Below are 19,545 nucleotides of genomic sequence, written 5' to 3' on the forward strand. Positions count from 1 at the left end.
CTCCCGAGTCCCTGGTGTTTTGTGAACCTCCGTTGCTGACAGGCACTTTCACTGCAGCTTCATAGAAGCCTCAGCGTAAATGAAGGGCAGTAACGGAGGCTGGCTGTGCGCATCGCGCAGTCCCCCACCAGCTGACAGAGAGGACAATTCTCTGCAGGAGACCTCGATTCTCTGTCAGCCGCATGTGCACAGAAAGCCTCCGTTACACCAGGGAGTTGGGAGAGAGTCAGAGCGGTGTATGGTAGGGGGGAGGAGTCGGAGGGTGTATGTAAGGGGACCGGCCGACAGTGAGGGGAATCCAGGTCCCCTGCAGCGTTTCGGGGGATCTGGATTCTAGTGTTATAATCCGATCTCTGTTTGAGGTCGGATTATATAAGGAGAGGAGTTTTTCAGAGCATTTGCTCTGAAAAAAAACTCTTTTTATAATCGATAAAAATCGATTAGACTAACGATTAGACAACGATTTTCATTATCAACTATTATCGATTTTATCGATTAGTTGTTTCAGCCCTAGATCAAGGTCAGGTTCTGATATACAGAAACACACAAGGCATAACAAATATACATGCTTAAGCACACATAGACATAGTTAATTATTGTTTTATATATCACTATGATATTCTGGAGCGCTATACAATGGATAAACAAGACAAAACAAGTAGTAAATAACCATACGATATGACTTACACAAACAAGAAGCACAACCTCATGTATTCCTACAGAGATATTCATAGTGCCACTAATCCTTTTTAATAAAATATGCAGATTGGAATTGAGTAAATAACACCAAATACTTTTCCTCTCACTGATTTCTGGGCCTAGAAAGTTTTTTCCTTTGAAGTGACCAGAGTGGCATATAGGGGTATAAGGCATTTCTGGAGGCAGAGAGTGGTGGAGGAATAAAAAAAAGTGAGGAACAGGGCTGGAGAGTGGTGCAAGAGTGCAGTCAACAGTGAAGAATGATGGAGGGTCTGCACAAGTTTGAGGCTGCATTTCTCCTGCATGGTCTCCTCAATGCTAAGAAGTACAGGCTACTTATCCATTGTACAATACCACCAGGGCGACCTAAATCATACAGCCGTTAAGTCGTTAGTCGATACAGAGCCCTGAGCTCAACATCATCAAGTCTGTTTTGATGATGTTGAAGAGAAAGGCAACTGAGGCAGTGGTTAACTCTCTGCATTCGTTGGAAGAACCTACCTGCCGAGTTCATTAAAAAAAACTGCACAAGTGTACCTAGAGGAATTGACGGTTTTTTTAAAGCAGAGGGTGGTCCCATAAAATATTTATTTGATTTAGGATTTTCTTCCATTTACTCACTTTGCATTCTGTTAAAAAAAAACTATGAAAATGTCAATTTGTGAAAGCATTCTTACTTTGCAGCATTTTTCACACCCGTAGACACAACACAATGTATTGCTTTAGTGCAGAAAACAGATTAACCCAGTGAACACCTTTCAAAAACACATATCTAAGGCTTAAATAGTGGCGATTCCACTATGTCAGTGTACTCTAAATTTCTTGCCAATAATTGTAAACCTGTGCTGTGTTTGCAATTGTTTGAGATCCGCAAAGATTTTTGTGTACTTTAAAAAAAAAAAAAAAAAAAAAAGAGGTTAAACAATAATTCACAGCATTCTTTGCCTGTATTTACTAGGGGTGCCAATATTAGTGGAGGGCACTGTACGTATACAAAATTATTTGAAATAGGAAAAAAAAATTCAATGTGCTTAAGGGATACTCCAGCCATCATATGCAATTTAATGTATATCATAGCTGTGTCACCTTTAAATAAGCATGTGTTTTAATGCATTTTTGTCACATTGAAACGTTGTTTGAATGCAAATGCATGAAGGGGTTCATCAGCTTATGTGTGTGGTGAGTGGGCACAGTCTGCTACCTGCCAGGTGAAAGATTAATCTGACATGGAGACTGCCACCCAGACATTCCCCAGGCATGCTAACCATGGTGGCAGTAGAGAGGACAATGTTTTCACCAGATGAGTACTTTTTATATGTTTTACAGGTCTTGAATGCTTATTAATGTACTTACAAAGGACTTTAATTTGCACTCTTTATTAATAGAGCTATATGACACAACAATCCACGTTGCCTATATGGGTACTTGGTGACCATTTAGGTCACTGGTAGGGTTATTGGCATTTCCCAAGGCAGTCAACTGCACTGGGAACCACGGTTTACAGCGATGCAGCCTACCGCTGGATAACTTTTATTTCTCTTTTTTCACACACCCCCCCCCACTTTACTGATACTGCTGATTAGCCCCTGACCAATCAGCAGCACTCACTTTACATGGATAGAGCATCATGTTCCGCAAGACTTCCAGTGTGGGGATCATGAATGGCCGTTACCGGGGACTGCCTCAGGTACGAGCACAAACTGCTACTTTCTTCATGACGTTCCATGTCATCATGATAGGTTTTTCCCCCACTTATTTCATGATGGCATGGAACGTCATGAAGGAGTTAAATGATCATAGAGGTAACCATTGACACTGGTTAACACAATTGATTCTAAACATTCCAAGCAGCCCCTCAGGAGTCAAGATAATGCTGTGAATTCTAATACTTGCGCTACTGTGCTTTGGAACTAATGATGATAGCATGATCCATCATCAAAACAAAAAGGCATGCACAATGAATGTGCCTGTCATCACAGAGAAAATCATTTTGTGTTAATGTACATCCATGCCACAGAAAAAAAGGAAGTCAATCATGTCAGTCAATGTATGTTTAAAATTTCTGGTGGACAGTACTGCCAGTTGTACTGCGCATGCATGTGCATGTATTGTTCATTGGTAATGTCCATCTGTGAAAATGCACCTCAGCTTGCTAATCAAGCATAAAGATGCTATAGCTGGAGGAGACGTTGAGAGACTACCAAAATTAATCTAAAGGAACTCTCATGGCAAACTAATGGCATGACCGGTCCTTCCATTTCAAAAGCATGCGCTTCTTGTAATCCTCTCATTCGAAATTATTTGTCTTGCGTTGGCATTGTAATATTATGTTTAACATTTCAAGTGCGGAGTAGCTTTACAACCTTGGCTTTAGAGTTGCTTGTCTCCTCATTATGCACGATTTGTATGAAGCCATGGATCTTGTGACCCTATCAGCAACACATTACTGACCTTTACTGAATAGCTATCTATTAAAGTCACTGTATTGTCACCATTTATTCCACCTGAAATTGTCACGTGTACAATGACCTCCATACCAAGACAATAGAGGAGTTCCTTACCCTAATTTGCATAGCAATTTTCAAGTAGCATATAGCAGTTCTTCAGCATACATACTGTAAACACTGGTTAAAGTTATATGTCAGGAATTGAATACAATGTCTCAGATTTTTCACAATGTCAGAAAGCAAAGAATCTTTGGGAAGCAGACATTCTCCAGGGTAAAAATCTATCTTCTTTTTCTGAAAGAGAAAGAGAACCTTGCCATGTGCAGCTGGGGATTTGACATTATTAAAGACATATATAGGCTAAGTTCCCTCCATATGTAATTGGATTTATGGCTGTAACGCTACAGGGCTTGTATTATATGCTTCCTGACAGGTCTCTCTGTCAATATTATAACGGCCAAGGAATCTACAAAGAGACTGTTAATTTAAACAAAATTAATAAGTAATAGGGAAAATGTTGGTGCTCATTGACCTTATTTAAACATATCAAAATGGTGTATGTTTCTCAGATTTCTTATGTGTGTATGTGTTTTGTAAGTAAATGGATAGTGTCAACCTTGACTCAGTCCTATCCAACTTTTAATCTCTCTTGCTTTCTGTAGGAAAATCTTAAAGGTTATTGAGTTCTCTGGGGAACTCATGCTTGCCACAAGCTATTTCACAAGAACAATCCTATTTCTCAGATAAACTGACACACAGCTATATAGATCTCTTTGTTAACTTGTGTATTAATGCTTAAAATCTTTTATTTGCCTGTGTTCCTTTGGAGATTTAAAAAATATATCTATACCAATGACGTCTCAATGTCCAAGCTGGATGCATTTCAAGAGATGTGTCTCAAGAAAAGAGTCTTTAGCTCTTTCATGTCAAGTGATCAATGCAGACAATAGCGGAGCCAGTGCCGTGTGAATGTTTTAAGAGGCTTGAATCAGAGAACCATGCCATGTCGTAGATCTTACAGATACATTTGTTATATAATTTTAAATATTTTCTAAAAGCTTAATAAATCACTGGTTCATATTCCTTGGTAAAACTTTCTATAGTACAAATATGTTCTTTAAAAGAGCAGGCTAGATGTGTTTTTTTTGTTTTTTAATGGATGTAGGCGTCTGTTTTAGATGGACTTCAATGCATTGTAGTGCATGCAAAGTAGAAAATGTATTCTTTAGTTATTAGAGTTAGACTTCTGTCTCCACTGGAGGCTCCTACTAAAGCCTCCTACTAAAGCCTTGAAGCAATAATATGTAAACTTACTGGACATTTTTAGTGGCAAGCCACTCAATCAGCAGCAAGTTACATGTATGCAAACAAAATACCTGTGCATACATGTGATTGGTTGCTGTTTCTATCATTGATTTTATGAAAGCTTTTACTAAGCATGTGTGAGAAGAAAAAAGCGGTATGCTCCATGTAGCAGTGGAGGCAGTTAAATGAGACATAAGAACTCCAATAACTAAACAATACCTGAAAATAGGACTAGAATTATCCTGTAATTACTAACTGAATAGTTTGAGGCTGTGCAAATGTTTTTCATTTATTTTTGTCCAAGAAGATGAAACAGTTGAAACTAACTACCAAAAAATAGGGGAATTTTAATATATATATGTATGTATGTAATGTATACACTGTGCTCAGTGGAGTTAAGGTCAGGGCTCTGTGCCCCTCCACACCTGACTCATCAAACATGTCCTTATAGGCCTTGCTTTGTGTACAGGGCACACTCATGTTGGAACAGGAAAGGACCTTCCTCAAACTGGTGCCACAGGGTTGGAAAAATATAGGCCGCACTTTCCCCCCTAATTTAAGTATTTAAGTTGGGGTGCAGTCTATAATCAGGGTCGTATAGCCCGACGCCTGGAACATGCAGTTCCGGGTGCTGGGAAGGTGTTTTTTTCTTCTTTTTCATTTAGCCCTGCTGCAGGCAAGCAGCAGGGTAAGGATCCAGGTCTCCACAGTGCTGCAGCCGGTGGACGTCTGCACGACCTGCACAGACAACCTCCACTGCTGCAGGCACTTCCGCCGGTGCTTCTATAACGGAGTGCCGGCGTGACATGACCTTTCGGGGCTCCACCATAGAAGCCCCGGCGGAAGTTCCGGCCAGCAGCAGCGGAAGTTATCTGCGCTCATCATGCAGATGTCCACCGGCTGCCCGTGCTAGACACCAGGGAGTCTGGAGCATGGAGGGCAAGCCTGGGGATACATTGTCTAGAGGGCAGAGTGGCATGTCTGGGGGGGCATAAAGGAGCATGGAGGGCAAGTATGGGGGGCAGAGTAGCATATCAGGGGAGCAGAGGGGAATATCTATAAGTGAGGTGCATCATGAATTAACGGGGGACCTTAAAAGGTCTTTTTTGGTTTCTCAAATGTCTGTTTGTATAAAACATATCTTGTAAAAAGCTGGACTAAATGAATAATAAATACCAAAAATGTTAAAATACTTCTATTGTTTACAAAAAAAAAAATTCTTTAAAATAGCACCGAACTATAAGGGTGCGGCCTATTATTGGGCCAATACAGTATTTGTTAATGCTACAGTGTTTGCCATTACCCATCATTGGAATGAAGGGGCCTAGCGCACAATGTGGTGTTGAATACATACGGACTAGTGCTGGCCAGGGCTTATTTGAATTTATGACGCAATAGCTGTTTATGTATTTGAATGTGTTATATAGCAGGAAAATAAACACACCCATTTATGTAGAGCATATGGTTCTCTGGTATATGTTTAGACATTACAAAAACTACAATAGTTGTCTGTCAATGTTTAAGCATTGAGAAAATAAAACGTTCCTAGCTTATTGGGACATACGATGAACCATAACACTATTGACAAGGGTAAGTGATGCACAAGCTTTTTTCTCCCCTGCACAAACAGTGCCCTTGTCACTTAGCAGGTGACCCCTGAGTTCCCATTGCATTATGTCCTCTGTATACATGCTCCCTTGCACCTTCTAGATTACAGGATCTTGTGAGCAGAGCCCCTTGAGTATGAACTACTGAATTTAGCACAGATCATTTTAATTGGGAATAGTAAATGAGGAAAGTTGTGGGGGAGTTAAGATTCATGGAAACAGCTTATTTGCCAGCTTGTTCAAATGCCCATATACAGGATTTTATTTTTTTAAATCAATGGCTCCCTCAGCATAACAGTCTAATCTGGAATGGTGCATTGAAATTTCTTTCGGATTAAAGCCCAAGGAAATCAACACAACAGAAATACATTAAAGCTGCAGATTTAGAGAAAAATTAGATTTTTACGCATTTAGAACAGAGTGTACTATTAACAAATGCAGCTCTGTGCCCTTGAATAATTTGGCAAACCAGCTAAATTACATGGTTATTTTGACCCCTTAAGGACACATATTATTTTACACTTCAGGATTAAAGCAGTTTCAGCATTTCATAATGTCTTTGTTAAAACATATGTTCCCTCTTTATCATTTAATGTACCCATATTATTTTTTTTCTAGATTGGGAGTTTTCTCCACTTTTCCCATACCCATATATATATATAAACATTATTTAGTATGAAAAAAATCTCAAACATGTTTTGAGCTCTACACTTTACAATTTGTACATGTCTTGTGTTGTAGATCTATACTTGTACACATTTGGAAACAGTTCATATGTCAAGGATTTTCATCTATCTTTAGACAAATATTAGATTGTGCTCATATGTGTGTGTGATTAGTGACACAGGGATCATCATACACCCTACAGAGTCTCTACTTTGCTTTGGAACCTTCCCACTGCGTCATCACTAACAGCACAGTACAGTAACTGGATAATGGCACTCTCATCAGCTATGATGGCTCCCTAAAAGAAGGTAGATCGTTAGGGTGTCTCCATGCTAATGAGGAATATAGTAATCCACAATATGATGTCCTTGTCCCCATTATATAATGCATGTTGGAGTTCATTTTGCATTGACTCTAGTGCATTTGACTACATGTGACGCAGCAGCATAAATATTATTTGCTGTTACGCTCATTGATTTCAGTAGCAGAGCTAAAGAGCATGTGGAAGAAGTTAGTTTAAGTAGTGGTAGCCAGAGACAGAAGGAAATAAAGACAGTGTCATTTTCTGACTCCAACGAAATCAGAATTGCGGGATTGTGGTCCCGAATCACACTGTCCTGCCAAGCTCTACCACTGTCCCAAAAACAAGGACAGAGGTAGAGCTCAGTGGAACAGCAGGACAGTTGGCATGATTAAAATGCTATCATCCTATTTACCAAAGTGAAATAATTTTTCTGTTAATATGCCTAGTTTGTACAGGACACTTTTTTGTTAACAATTTTTGTATGCCAAAACAGGGCCGGTCTATTATCGGGTCATCGAGCTCTCGTGCCCACACGCCACACCCATTGGACATACCTATCTAAGTCACCCTACTATCCAAATAGCTATAAATAATTCCTTATAATAAATTATATTAATTTGCTCCTTTATGATAACAGAATACCACAGTATTCCAGCATGTGGACCACCCAGTCCACCAGGAAATCCGTCAGTCCGGCCCTGTACAAGTATAAGCTCCATTAGAAGTTTCTCTCAATTACTATATGATAAGTTCATCCAGATGCTGGCTTCACATATTACACCAAAGTAAGTTAATTCAAATACTAACTTCATATTTTATACCAAGATAAAATCATTTAAATGCTAGTTTCACACATTACCCTGATTTACAGAGCATAAGAAACAGACCCCATCTATTATTAATTTTCAAAAATTCTTGAATAAAGTGAGTGCAGGTCAATATGTTCTACAATATCACAGGCACACTGGTCAGCACATACAAAGGGCTCATACAATTACGATAACTGCAATGAGATTTGGAGGCTTCACAAGTCACCATGGCATTTCTTTGAACTTGTAGGCAATGTTATTTAGATTTTTATTTGGCATAATAAAATACATTTTACAAATTCCACTTAGCAGAATTTACTTTACTTAGAGGTTCTAAATAGCAAATAAAAGAAGCAAGAAAATATTGGCTTGCAGTTTTTCTAACCAAAGTGCTCTGTAAGACATAATAATTGGTTCTCACCACGACTTGAGCAGGTTAATGGATATTTGCTTCCATCTGCCTCCCCATCTGTCTCCCACTTCAAGGAGAGGAAAATGCAACCTCTAGAATAGTGTGTTTAAGAAAATAAAAATCAAAAATAAACATTGTGAATACTTGAAAACAACTTTTTCCAGGCACTTTTATTAGAACTTAAACTTTACAGTTGACAGTCATTAGTCTTCAGCAAGAGAGGAAACAAATATCCACAAAATTGACCTAACATATATATATATATATATATATATATATATATATAATATATAATATATACCGTATTTGCTCGATTATAAGACGAGGTTTTTTTCAGAGCAAATGCTCTGAAAAATACCCCTCGTCTTATAATCGAGGTCGTCTTATAATCAGACCTCAAATAGGTCTGACTATGAGACGACTAAGATCCAGATCCCCCACAGCTGCAGGGGACCTGGATCCTCCTGTCTCCCCCCCCGCCCCACTTACCGGTACTTCTGAGTCCCCGGTGTGTAGCTGGGGCAGCGTGTAGATGTCTACTCGATTCGCGTAGACAACTTCCGCTGCAGCAGGAAGGAGGTGTGGCTAGCAGCGGGGGTTGTCTGTGCTCTGTGAAATGCCTTTTAACCCCCTTAATGCCACTCTGCCTCCAGAAATGCCTTTTTAACCCTCTATACGCCACTCTGCCTCCTGAATGCCTTAAACCTCCCTATATGCCACTCTTCCCCATAATATGCCTTTTAACCCTCTAAATGCCAGAGTGGCACTCTGGAGGCAGAGTGGCACATAAGGGGTCAAAAGGCATATCATGGGGCACAGTGGCATATAGGGTTAAAAGGCATATCATGGGGCACAGTGGCATATAGGGTTAAAAGGCATATCATGGGGCACAGTGGCATATAGGGTTAAAAGGCATATAGGGGGTATAAGGCATTTCTGGGGCAGATGTGCATAACTGGGGGGCAGGTTGGAAAATAGAAGGAAATAAAACAAAAATATTTTTCTCAATCATAGCTTTTATTTAAAAAAAATAGTTTAGATGAATTAACATTTACTGGTAAAACTTTTTTCCTATAGGGTCGTCTTATATTCAGGCTTTTTCTTTTTTTCCTAAATTAATATTCAGATCTGGAGGGTCGTCTTATAATCAGGGTCTTCTTATAATCGAGCAAATATGGTGTATATATATATTGCAAAAAACAGTTGATGAATAACGAACAGAATATATATAAAGAGAATCCTGAGCCTCAATGCCGGTAACATCTTCAACTGTGATAGATTGTAACTTCCATTACCCTCAGAGTGAAGCTATCTGGGGGACATGGGAGCTATGTTGCTGCAGGGGGACATTTTTGCCCTGCTCCAATGAATATTGCTGAGTTGATTCGCCAAACATCATCTTACCGCATTGACTTTGAATTATATATACTTGGCTTTTCTTGCCAAAGAAATGCTCTACGATTATATAACATACTGCAAACAGTTTGCTGTAGGAGACTGAATGACTTAAATCTGGTGACTGAAACATTACTTCCTTGTTTGGTCTTTAAAAGCATTTTATTGAGTGTTTGAGTCTTTTGTCATTTGTTGCTCTGTAACACAAGGGTCTGAATTTCAAATATATATAATTCCAGTATAAATATCAAATGTTACAAATTCCCCCTGAGTGAGGCTGCATCACTGTTAGTTATGTTGAGAGAGCTGTACAAAACTATAAATGTTATCTGTGCTAACTTTTTAAATATGTCATTTTTTCTTGCCCTCGGGGATAAAAAATTGCATTGTGCTGTAGTTTCCTCATTTAATAACAATGTCATGTTAAAAAAAAAAGTTGCAGCACTGAGCATAATTCTGTAAATCATGTATAAAATGATTCATTATGCATTTGTATTTTAATATATCTGATCTTCTTTCTTAATAGGAAACAGAAAATTAGTCATTGCTATCGTATCACCTATCGTCATATGGAACGGACTCTCACGCAAATGGAAATCAACACATTACATAAAAATATTGAAAAATCTGCAGTGGAAGAGTTGGGAGTAGAAGGAAGGTTTTAATGCAAAATAACCATAAACCTACCTTGATTGTTCTGTGTACCATATGTTCCTTTTTTTATAGAATATTTAGAATATAATGAAATAAAGTAATAAAAATTATATACTTGATTAACAATGCAGGATAATTCGATTTTGTTTTTTTGATTTATTGTATAATAGGAGCGATATAATGTGCTCACAAATTAATTTCAATGACTATTAGGTAAATGTGTCATGTTTATAGAACCTTAATGGGGAAAGTTTAATTTAGATGCTAAGATAACTTCATTGGTATTTCTACTGCCAATGTTTTATACTAGAACAAGTGAAGGAATTTAAAAGAAAGTATGGAAATACTAAGTGAATTCACAGCCTGGCAACCAAAATGTACTACTGAAAACCATTGTTCTTCCCAACATCCCGCCTAATTCACCTACCTAAGTTGCAGTGGTTTCACCTCCACCTTCCTTCTAATCAGACACCATTAAATGCCTGCACTTACCAGCCATTGTGTTTTTCATGATATCTAATATTTGCATACTGTGAAACCTTAGTGGTCTGCATGTTGCCCCTAAGCTCTCCCTCTCAAAATGGGAGCCAGTAGGGAAAGGGGCTAGACACGGGTGGGTGAGCAAAAGCAACAAGCGGAAATTTGGTGAAACTGGACAACATAACCACTTAATGACATACGTTTAGCTTTATATTGTTGTGTTGCCACTTGTAGACCTTTGTTGGTTGCCTTTTTCTAAGGCCAGAAACTATAGAGAAAGTGTAGGTAGTCTACCAATGTCTGCTAATAGGGTTGTGAAAGATTATAGAAGACAATGCACAATTCATGATTTATTACTGCAAGTCTAAGTAAAGGTGATACCTCTCATCGGGCCACCATAGAAGCAGATGTGTAATTATAGAGTCACATAAGTTTTCAAGACCTAAGAGGTCCCTCTTTCAGATGACACATCTTTTTTCTATTTAGGCCGATAAAAGGTGCTACATTTGACTAAATACTTGACGCAATATGACTATTTTTCTTATGAGAGAAAAAGACAAAGACCAGTGCACGTCATAGTTTGATTAGATTCACTTTGCCTTGCAATATTTCTAGAAGAAAAAAAAATTCAACAAAATTATTATTAATATTAATTTTTAATTAATGCGACATGGTGTTGAGAATTGTATAAATGCGGCATTATAGTTATAAAAATACAACCAGCTTTTTCGTCAACTATGTCACCAGGAAACTTCCCGGGCTATGCTACCCAAAACCCATTCCCTTTTGGGGAGCGGCATTATAAATGGGTGGTGCTATCCCTGGATAGTCTCTAGTGGGTGGGGTGTGGGTGTGGCCAAGCACTACTCGCCCACCTGTAGAATGTATGGCAAAAACTGCATAACTGTCCAAAACTCTACAGGCCTTAAGAAACTTCTGGTGTTTTCAATACTAAACACAATTAAGTAATCTAAACTGTAAAACCATTTTAATTAATTTCAAACTTCTGTGATTCACTTGTGTAATTATATGGATAAAAATATTATTCCCCTTAATGGGTTATGCATCATATGTTGATTTCATGCATACTCCTTTACTTTTTTTTTAAACATGTATACTGTATATATATTCAGTTTTCCAGTTGGTCAGTCCTGGTCTAGTGGATTGAGCTAAGATAACTGGTTAATGGCAAGAAAGTGCCTTAAAATTTACCTACACAGGTGCCAGGGTGCATTGTACAATGCTGTGTAAAAGAGCCAGCCCCGTGACACTAAGGCAGCCACATCTGTCTTATCACAAAAATGCTCTTGCCTTTAACAACATCATTCTAGTAAAACATAAGACGCAGGCCCGGACTGGCCATCGGGCACACCGGGCATTTTTCCGGTGGGCCGGGCGGCCCAGGGCCGGATTGACGTAGGGGCTGATGGAGCTGCAGCTCCAGGCCCCTACCTTAAAATAGGCCCAGTCAGGACCGGACTGACTGGGCCTATGCGGCCGCATTAACGCAGGGCATAAGGGGCACCTGCCCCTTAAGCCCGCAGCAACTGTGACCGGGTCCGCCACTCTAGGGGGCCGGGCATTGATTGATTTGTGAGACTGCATTAATGAGTATGTGTTAATGATTTGTGTGAATGAGTGAGTAAGTGTTTGTGTCTATCATGAATGTTTAAGTGATTTGGGAAAATGCAAAGATGGTACATGAAGGGTGGGCTTTAACAATAAATAAATAAAAATGGGCTGCTCAGTCTTAAATGCCCGGGCCTATTTTTTGTCCCAGTCCGGGCCTGATAAGACGTATTCTAATATATTGTGCTAATAATTTATTGTGTGGTTTGCTGGTTACAACTGTAGTTTTTGAACCATTGTTCATGCTCTGTTTGAAGCAAAGATAAAAGTAAATTAATTTATTTGGCAAAGTGACATTGAGTTTTAATTTTCCTATGCTTGTGCAAATGATTGGGTATTTAATGTTTTACATTAATTAATTAATGTCACTGGTCTCCTTTTTTCTCAACATCAAATACAGAAGCAGTAGAGATAATTTGTTACATGCCAAAGGCTACCTTCTCAATAGGCTTATCAGCAAATGTACAGCTCAATTTAGTTTATCAGACTTTCTCACAAAAGTGGAAAAGAGCTTTAATAGAAAGCTTGTGTGTATTATCTGAGCAGCAAATTGGCAGATAATTAGTGTACTTCAGTTTCTGACCTCTGTGATCAGATAACATAATGGCCAAGGATAAAACAGGAGTACCATGGCTGAAGTGGAGTGGGAAGATGTAGAGAGTAAGCACCATGTTCATTTACTTTGACCTCCTTTTCTCATAATTAAAACCGGACAGAGTTTCTTTTTCGACAACAGCAGGGTCTTATTAATTATCTTTTAAGTATATATATATATATATATATATAGTCATGTATAGTTAGTGATCACACTTACAATTGATTTGAGTGCTGAGGTTCGACAAAATACATTGTTGTTACTAAGTTCAAATATAGATTGCATTAGTTTAATAGAAAGATGTGATTTTAGAAATTATTTTAAACTTGTGGTGGTGTGTGAGAAGTGCTTCAGATTGGACATTTTTTCATTTTCTATTTTTTGTGCCCAAAAAAGCCAAAAAACAAGCATTTTGTGCTATCTGCGGAGTGGTCTGATTTAACAATTATAAATTGTAGCTTGATTGACTGTTTTTTAATATAAATGTGTTCTTTTATCCTACCATTGTCAGAATTGTTACACTGTTACTAATTGTGGCACCAAGGTGTAAACCGGTTGGGGTTACATTTAAAAAATGGATTCCATAACTAGGTTTTAAAAGTTGTATCACCATAGCAACCAATGGAATTGTCATGGAAATTGGATCAATTATTATTATTATTTGCAGGTACATTAAGATGAAACTCTGTTACATACGAGCCAAAAAACTGAGGTGAGTGAGAAACAGCCATACCTTGGACTCCAGATAACATGCATGCAGATACATTTACAGTTGTTTACTGGACAGTACACATAAACATCAGGGGCTAGCTGTACGATGTGATAAAGAGTGTAACAAAGTTACTACTACCTATGGGGTGCTGTTATTTTTCTTCAGAGCACATACCTCAAAGATGTACAGTAAATCATATTTCTGAGTGTTCCATTTTATGTCTCTTTAAGGAATTTGACAATCTCACTCTTTTTCCCCCCTAAGATTTGCTCTTAGACTTCAGATGTTTGGACTTAAGCCTCCTTCAATAAAGTTGTCTTCTCATTATGGTTATTGTAGTGGGCCCCTTGATAACCTGAGGTTCACGAGCAGACATGGGGAGATTAAGCCTTTCAAATCTAGTTATTGGTCAACATTAGATCTAGAGGTCAAAGCGCAGATATAGTCGTATAAACTTCAACTTAATTTAAATAGTGTTTAATGACATGAAATGAATTGCAAATATTTCAGTGAATATTATTCTATTAGGGATTGTACTCTGAGAATAATGTTTAATTTGATGTTGATGCTATAGGGATATTGTTTACTTTCCAAATAAAGGCATTGTTTCCATTGTTCAATTGTTTTAACAAAGGGTAGACCATTAGTATGTAAGTTATTTGATTGACTTCCTCACAGATTTTCTATTATGCCAGCATAAAATAATCATTTTTTTTTCTCTGATGTTACAGATAATTAACATATTGAAAGACACTGTATTCTTTCTCTATCATCTTTTGTTTTATGATCAACATGTTATCCAATTAAGTTAGTCTACGTACAATCCATGACTAATACCCACTTTTTTAAATTTCAACTCTCTTTTTCCATAAACATGCATTTTAGCAACATTCTGTCATAGCTAATATTCTTACTTAGCTTATGGGGAAAATAGAAAGAATTTTAGGAAAGGGTTTGTGTTTTATTTTTAACGTACGACAGTGCACATGATGAGAAATATGATATAGTCAACACTGGCCCTTCTTGATAACCATTAGGGAAATAAATGCTAAATATGTAGAGATATTAACTTTATTACTGGGTTTAGTGATGATATCTTCAGAAATTAAATTATATTTTATCTCTTCAAGCTAGAAAATAATGAAAAATATTTCCTTGCATTTCTTAACGTAAACATGTTGACTGTTAGCAAGTTGGGGCATTAATCAAGATGAACCTTGAAAAGGAGGCGATTGGAAACAATTAAACGTGAAAAGAACATTTATCCCTGAACAATGGCCAATTAGTATCCAACCTTGTGTGCTAAATTGCATTTGAATTGGATCAATAAATTGTACACAAACACCAGTTTTTGAACTGCACTGTACTTTCATTTTACAGATAGTGGAAGGGTTTAATACTAGTTATTTTAATGGAAATGCTTTAATCGCATTAATTAGATCTCAGTATAGCATTCACGGCACCCTGCCGGGACATATGCCTATAAGGACATTTCATGCCTTAGCCTGGGTGTATGTTTTAAGCATTAATAATAGTTAAAAATATAAATAAACTATATAAAGTAACAGTTGACTGCCCCAAACAGGCTCATCAATGATGAATGCATATGAATCTACTTAATTTCACCCTCACCAGCTGAGCAATCACTGCAGAAATTCTTCAGCCCTGAAATGCCTGACAAGATTTTGAGACCCAATCTAAAGGGACAGGGACTTAGACGATCCCAACAGTAAGGAGGCTTAGGTGTAAGCAGGTAAAGAATGGGACTGGGTATTCTAGTCAAAGCACGGATGGATCCAGATACCTGTATAAGTCAACTGCAAGTTGGAGTCACAGATGGGTGACACAGGATGCAAGGGGTTAATACAGGTTGAATGGTCAAACACAGTCGGGTTCGGTACACTTAACAGGTAGTCATACAAGCCAAAGGTCGGTTCATGGAGAAGGTAGTCAGACAAGCCAGGTACAGTGCCCGGGTAGATCAAACAAAACCAGAATCACTAAACAGGAGAGTAGGCAGGCAAGCCAAGGGCCAAATCTCAAAATAGCAGGAGTCTCACAGCAAATGCAGTATAGCAGGACCACAACTGGGTGATTGGGAGCCTTGCCTCCTGATGCGTGTCACGGGCACACCTCCTGCGCGCCTCCTCCATTCTTTAGGTGATGGGATAGCGCTGCCTGCTGGGATCAGGGTCTCAGCGACGTCAGGTTCCATTACGGTTCATTTATATAGTGGCAAGACTTATAACTGTTCATTATTTGTGTGTGTGTCATGCTTACTATGCATGCATAGATAATCAGCATCTGTCGTTACGTGTTCAAACAATAACTTTTTGTTGATAGCATAAGTAACATTTAATTGGGTAAATAAAAAGTTATTTCCGAAAACCAGCCAACCAGAACAACATCATATATACTGAAATTAAATTCAGTTCACTTGTTCCAGTTCTATATTTTGTAAGAAAGATGTTCTTAAAAGCTTAAGAACAGCATTCAAAAGGTTTTCTGGAATGGGTGGCAACATACACCTTGAAGGTCACAGCTATAGAAGTTAAAATCGAACTTTACCAAAGTTTTACACGTTTTAGGCAGCTTTCATATTGCAAAATTAGACATTAAAGCACAGTAGGTCAACACAGGATTATTGAACAACTCCATGGCCTCTGCTCAGAATTCAGCTGGATTTTATAAAGTCACCTTTACTTCAAAAAATCATAAAATTACAAAGGCTTTCACATTTGTTCTTGTGTGTTTAGGCAGGTAAGAAAACATCTATTTATCTCCTCATTCAAAAGTGAGAGTTTTTATCTGCATGATTGATATAACATGTTTTTAGCAAAAGGAATCAAAAGAATTCTGGTGATGTTATTAGTATTTTCAGGTTTGGGGGTAAAAGTGCAATAAAGAAAGGAAAACAAAGAAAAAAAAGATTAGCATTGTAGATGGGAGAGAGATGGACTTTATACCTGGAGACTGCAAATCACAGATAAATGCCAGGTGTTCACAGACAAAAGCTACTGCATGGAAGAATAGATAATGGTAGCCTTTACTACACTTTCTTATAGCATGTTCAAATTAGTGGCATATTCTGGACTAGGGTGGCCGTTCCAGAAGCTGGCAGCTCCCGTGCCTCTGGGGGCAAATCGTGACACACTAATGTTCAGTTGGGGAGATTAGAGATATCCCTTGTAATGAGCCTATTTACAGTATGGAGGTCTATGCTGCACATTCTTCTGATGTTGAACACATAGATATGATGCCATGTCAGCAAAGAGTATGCCCAGCATGTGATAGAAGAATCCCTCCTCAAGGTAAGTCCTGAGGGTACTTAGGGTGCCTCATATAAACAACACTGTATTCAGTGGTAAATCATATCCAAGTCAAATCCACAACAACCCACATACGTATCATGACACAGAGAGAGGGACTCCAATTTCTCTGACACAAAATATTCTCACCCCTATGTACTATGTACCCCCGCTCACAATTTTTTTTAAACAATATATTCTGTTGGTGACTTTAATTTGGCCAGTTTAGAATTTAAAATTGTGATACACTTATAGATGTTTTCAGATAAAAAACTGTAAAGAAAAATTCCATATCCATAGTACTCCTAATTGCCGTAATGAAATATTTATCTGTTAATTGGGTCCATGTGACTGTAACATGCTTGTCTTACCAGATGCTGGGTACAGAGGTATTTTAAAGTAATTGTATAGAGCTCAGTGTTATTGGAGATCTTAAAGTGCTGGATCATTTCTATAATTTTTCGGAGTGTCAGTTGGCAGTCTGATCTCCTATGCAGAGGGGGAGATGTCCCTACCGCTGCAAAAAAGTCAGGATGTACAGGTATATCTGCATATATATAACTCCTTTTTGGACTTCCCTAACTTTACAAAAATACAAAACAAGGCAGACATATTAGGAACCTTTTTTGCAAAAGGAATGGCATCCAATATATATATTATAGCAGAGTATATTATATGTGATATTATAACATTGGTAACTATAAACTATGTAAGAACACAGCTCTTAACCTAAGACTGTATACAACATGCAAGAGCTCAATTTAGACAATAATGCCCACTTTCACAATACCCTCTTCCAAAAGTGTAAAGCGTGTGTCCAGTTTGCAGTAACCCAGTCCCAGATTCTATCTTGGTATAACAAATTAGGATGACAACAAAACCCTATTGCAGAAACTGTTAACCCACATGTCCCAGGGTCTGTCCTTTGAAGAGAGCAGGTCTTTTCCAATGGCTGCCAACTTGTACCTTTACCATGTGTTGAAACTGGATTCAACTCCCACAACTTATTCTAATTCATGCTTTAGCTTAACCCTCCCTTTTCCCCACATTTTCCAAAATGTTTATAACACTGGCTGATTGAGGGCAATCAGTTTGCTAGGACTCTGTGGACTCTGCAAGGACTCATAGTTCATCACCATGGTACCTGGAAGGGTTCTCAGGTCACCTCTCAGTTATTATTGAACATTGAATCATTTTATTTATCTGTGCTAAAATTGAAGTGAAGCGGGTTCATGAAAACATATTTTAAGATATCATCCATTATTTAATATGAAGTAACCTAATTATTATGCATGGAGCATGATAAAAAAATGATCTTATTGTTTTCAACCAGATAATGATGGGACGTAATCCTGTTTGAGTTTAATTATCTTTGTTTAATGGGGTAGAATGCTAGATGTGTTATTCTACATTTAAATCTCCAGTTCTCTGCTTTTGTGTGCTCTTCAGTATCACATTACTCAGTGACTGGGGATAGGAGGAGACCAGCACTTATCACATTACACTGTAATTTGGGAAAGAGGTGCCAAGGGCATTGACAAATCAATAATATGGAACTTAACCTATTTAACACACCAGAGTGTTAAAGCAGTACTCTCCCGAATCTACATGTATACACTTTTATTAAATATACAATTTTATAAAATAACTAGATAACTATCATAAAAATACACAATGACTGTATTTTAGTGCATTGAGTTTTATGGTGGTCAGTTCAAACTTAAAAGGTGGTAATACAAGGTTAGAAATATTGGAATAAAACTTTTAGGGGCAAAATGCTAGGTATGCCAGAGTAGATACTGGAGAGTAACAAAAATGTAAATAGACAAATCCTTATATAGTAGACTTGATTCAAGATTTGAAGATTTCTCTGAAACCAAGGCCAGACCCCCTTGAAATGAACAAAAATGAAACAATAAGCTACAAATTTTCATCCGAAGTTCATGGGCTCTTTCACTCCCACTCTCTCACACTCTTGGAATGTCTCCCTACCTTCTCTGCTGAACACTTCTGCTTCTGTGTCTTGGAGGGTCAGGGTAATGAACGTCCCCGGAAGCTCTGTTATTTTGCAGTATGATAACATCATGTGAGCTTTTGCCAGAATGCCGAAGCTTCTGATGACGTCCTCTCCCCTGTTGGAGAAACGTAGAGAGGACCTCACCGGAGGCTCTGCCATTTTGCGCTATGATAACCTTGTGTGAAGTTCCTCGAAAATGGCAGAGCTTCTGGTGACCTCTTCTCACCCGACTGGAGAATCAGGGAGGAGATGACATCACCAGACGCTCCACCATTATGGCAGATGTCCAACAGAAGGTTATGTCCATGGAGATGCGGACAACGAGAGAAGAAAGGAGAACAAGAAGATGCGAGACACAGAAGCAGAGCTATGACACATGAAAGTGGTCGGCAAAGAAGCTAGGGAGACATACAAAGTGCACGAGAGAGAGAGTGGTATTAAAATGAGAGTGTGAGGGAGGGAAAGTCTGAGAGTGTGAGTAAATGTGGGCACCAGACAACAAATTT

At 38.2% G+C, this 19,545-nt stretch overlaps 1 protein-coding gene across 1 annotated transcript in view; it reads left to right on the plus strand.

Annotated features, from left to right (window-relative positions):
• The window catches only part of LOC149302668 (phenylalanine--tRNA ligase, mitochondrial-like), a 113,422-nt gene extending 103,113 nt beyond the window's left edge, over window positions 1–10,309 (plus strand). Inside the window, exon 6 of the mRNA XM_089482302.1 lies at window positions 10,171–10,309. Coding sequence (XP_089338428.1) covers window positions 10,171–10,309 — 139 coding nt within the window. The remainder of the gene's footprint in view (window positions 1–10,170) is intronic.
• The last annotated feature ends 9,236 nt before the right edge of the window (window positions 10,310–19,545 follow it).

The sequence above is a fragment of the Sceloporus occidentalis genome, unplaced genomic scaffold (assembly GCF_023333645.1).
Source record: "Sceloporus occidentalis isolate IW3139 unplaced genomic scaffold, rSceOcc1.0.p SCAF_18, whole genome shotgun sequence".
Lineage (NCBI taxonomy): Eukaryota > Metazoa > Chordata > Lepidosauria > Squamata > Phrynosomatidae > Sceloporus > Sceloporus occidentalis.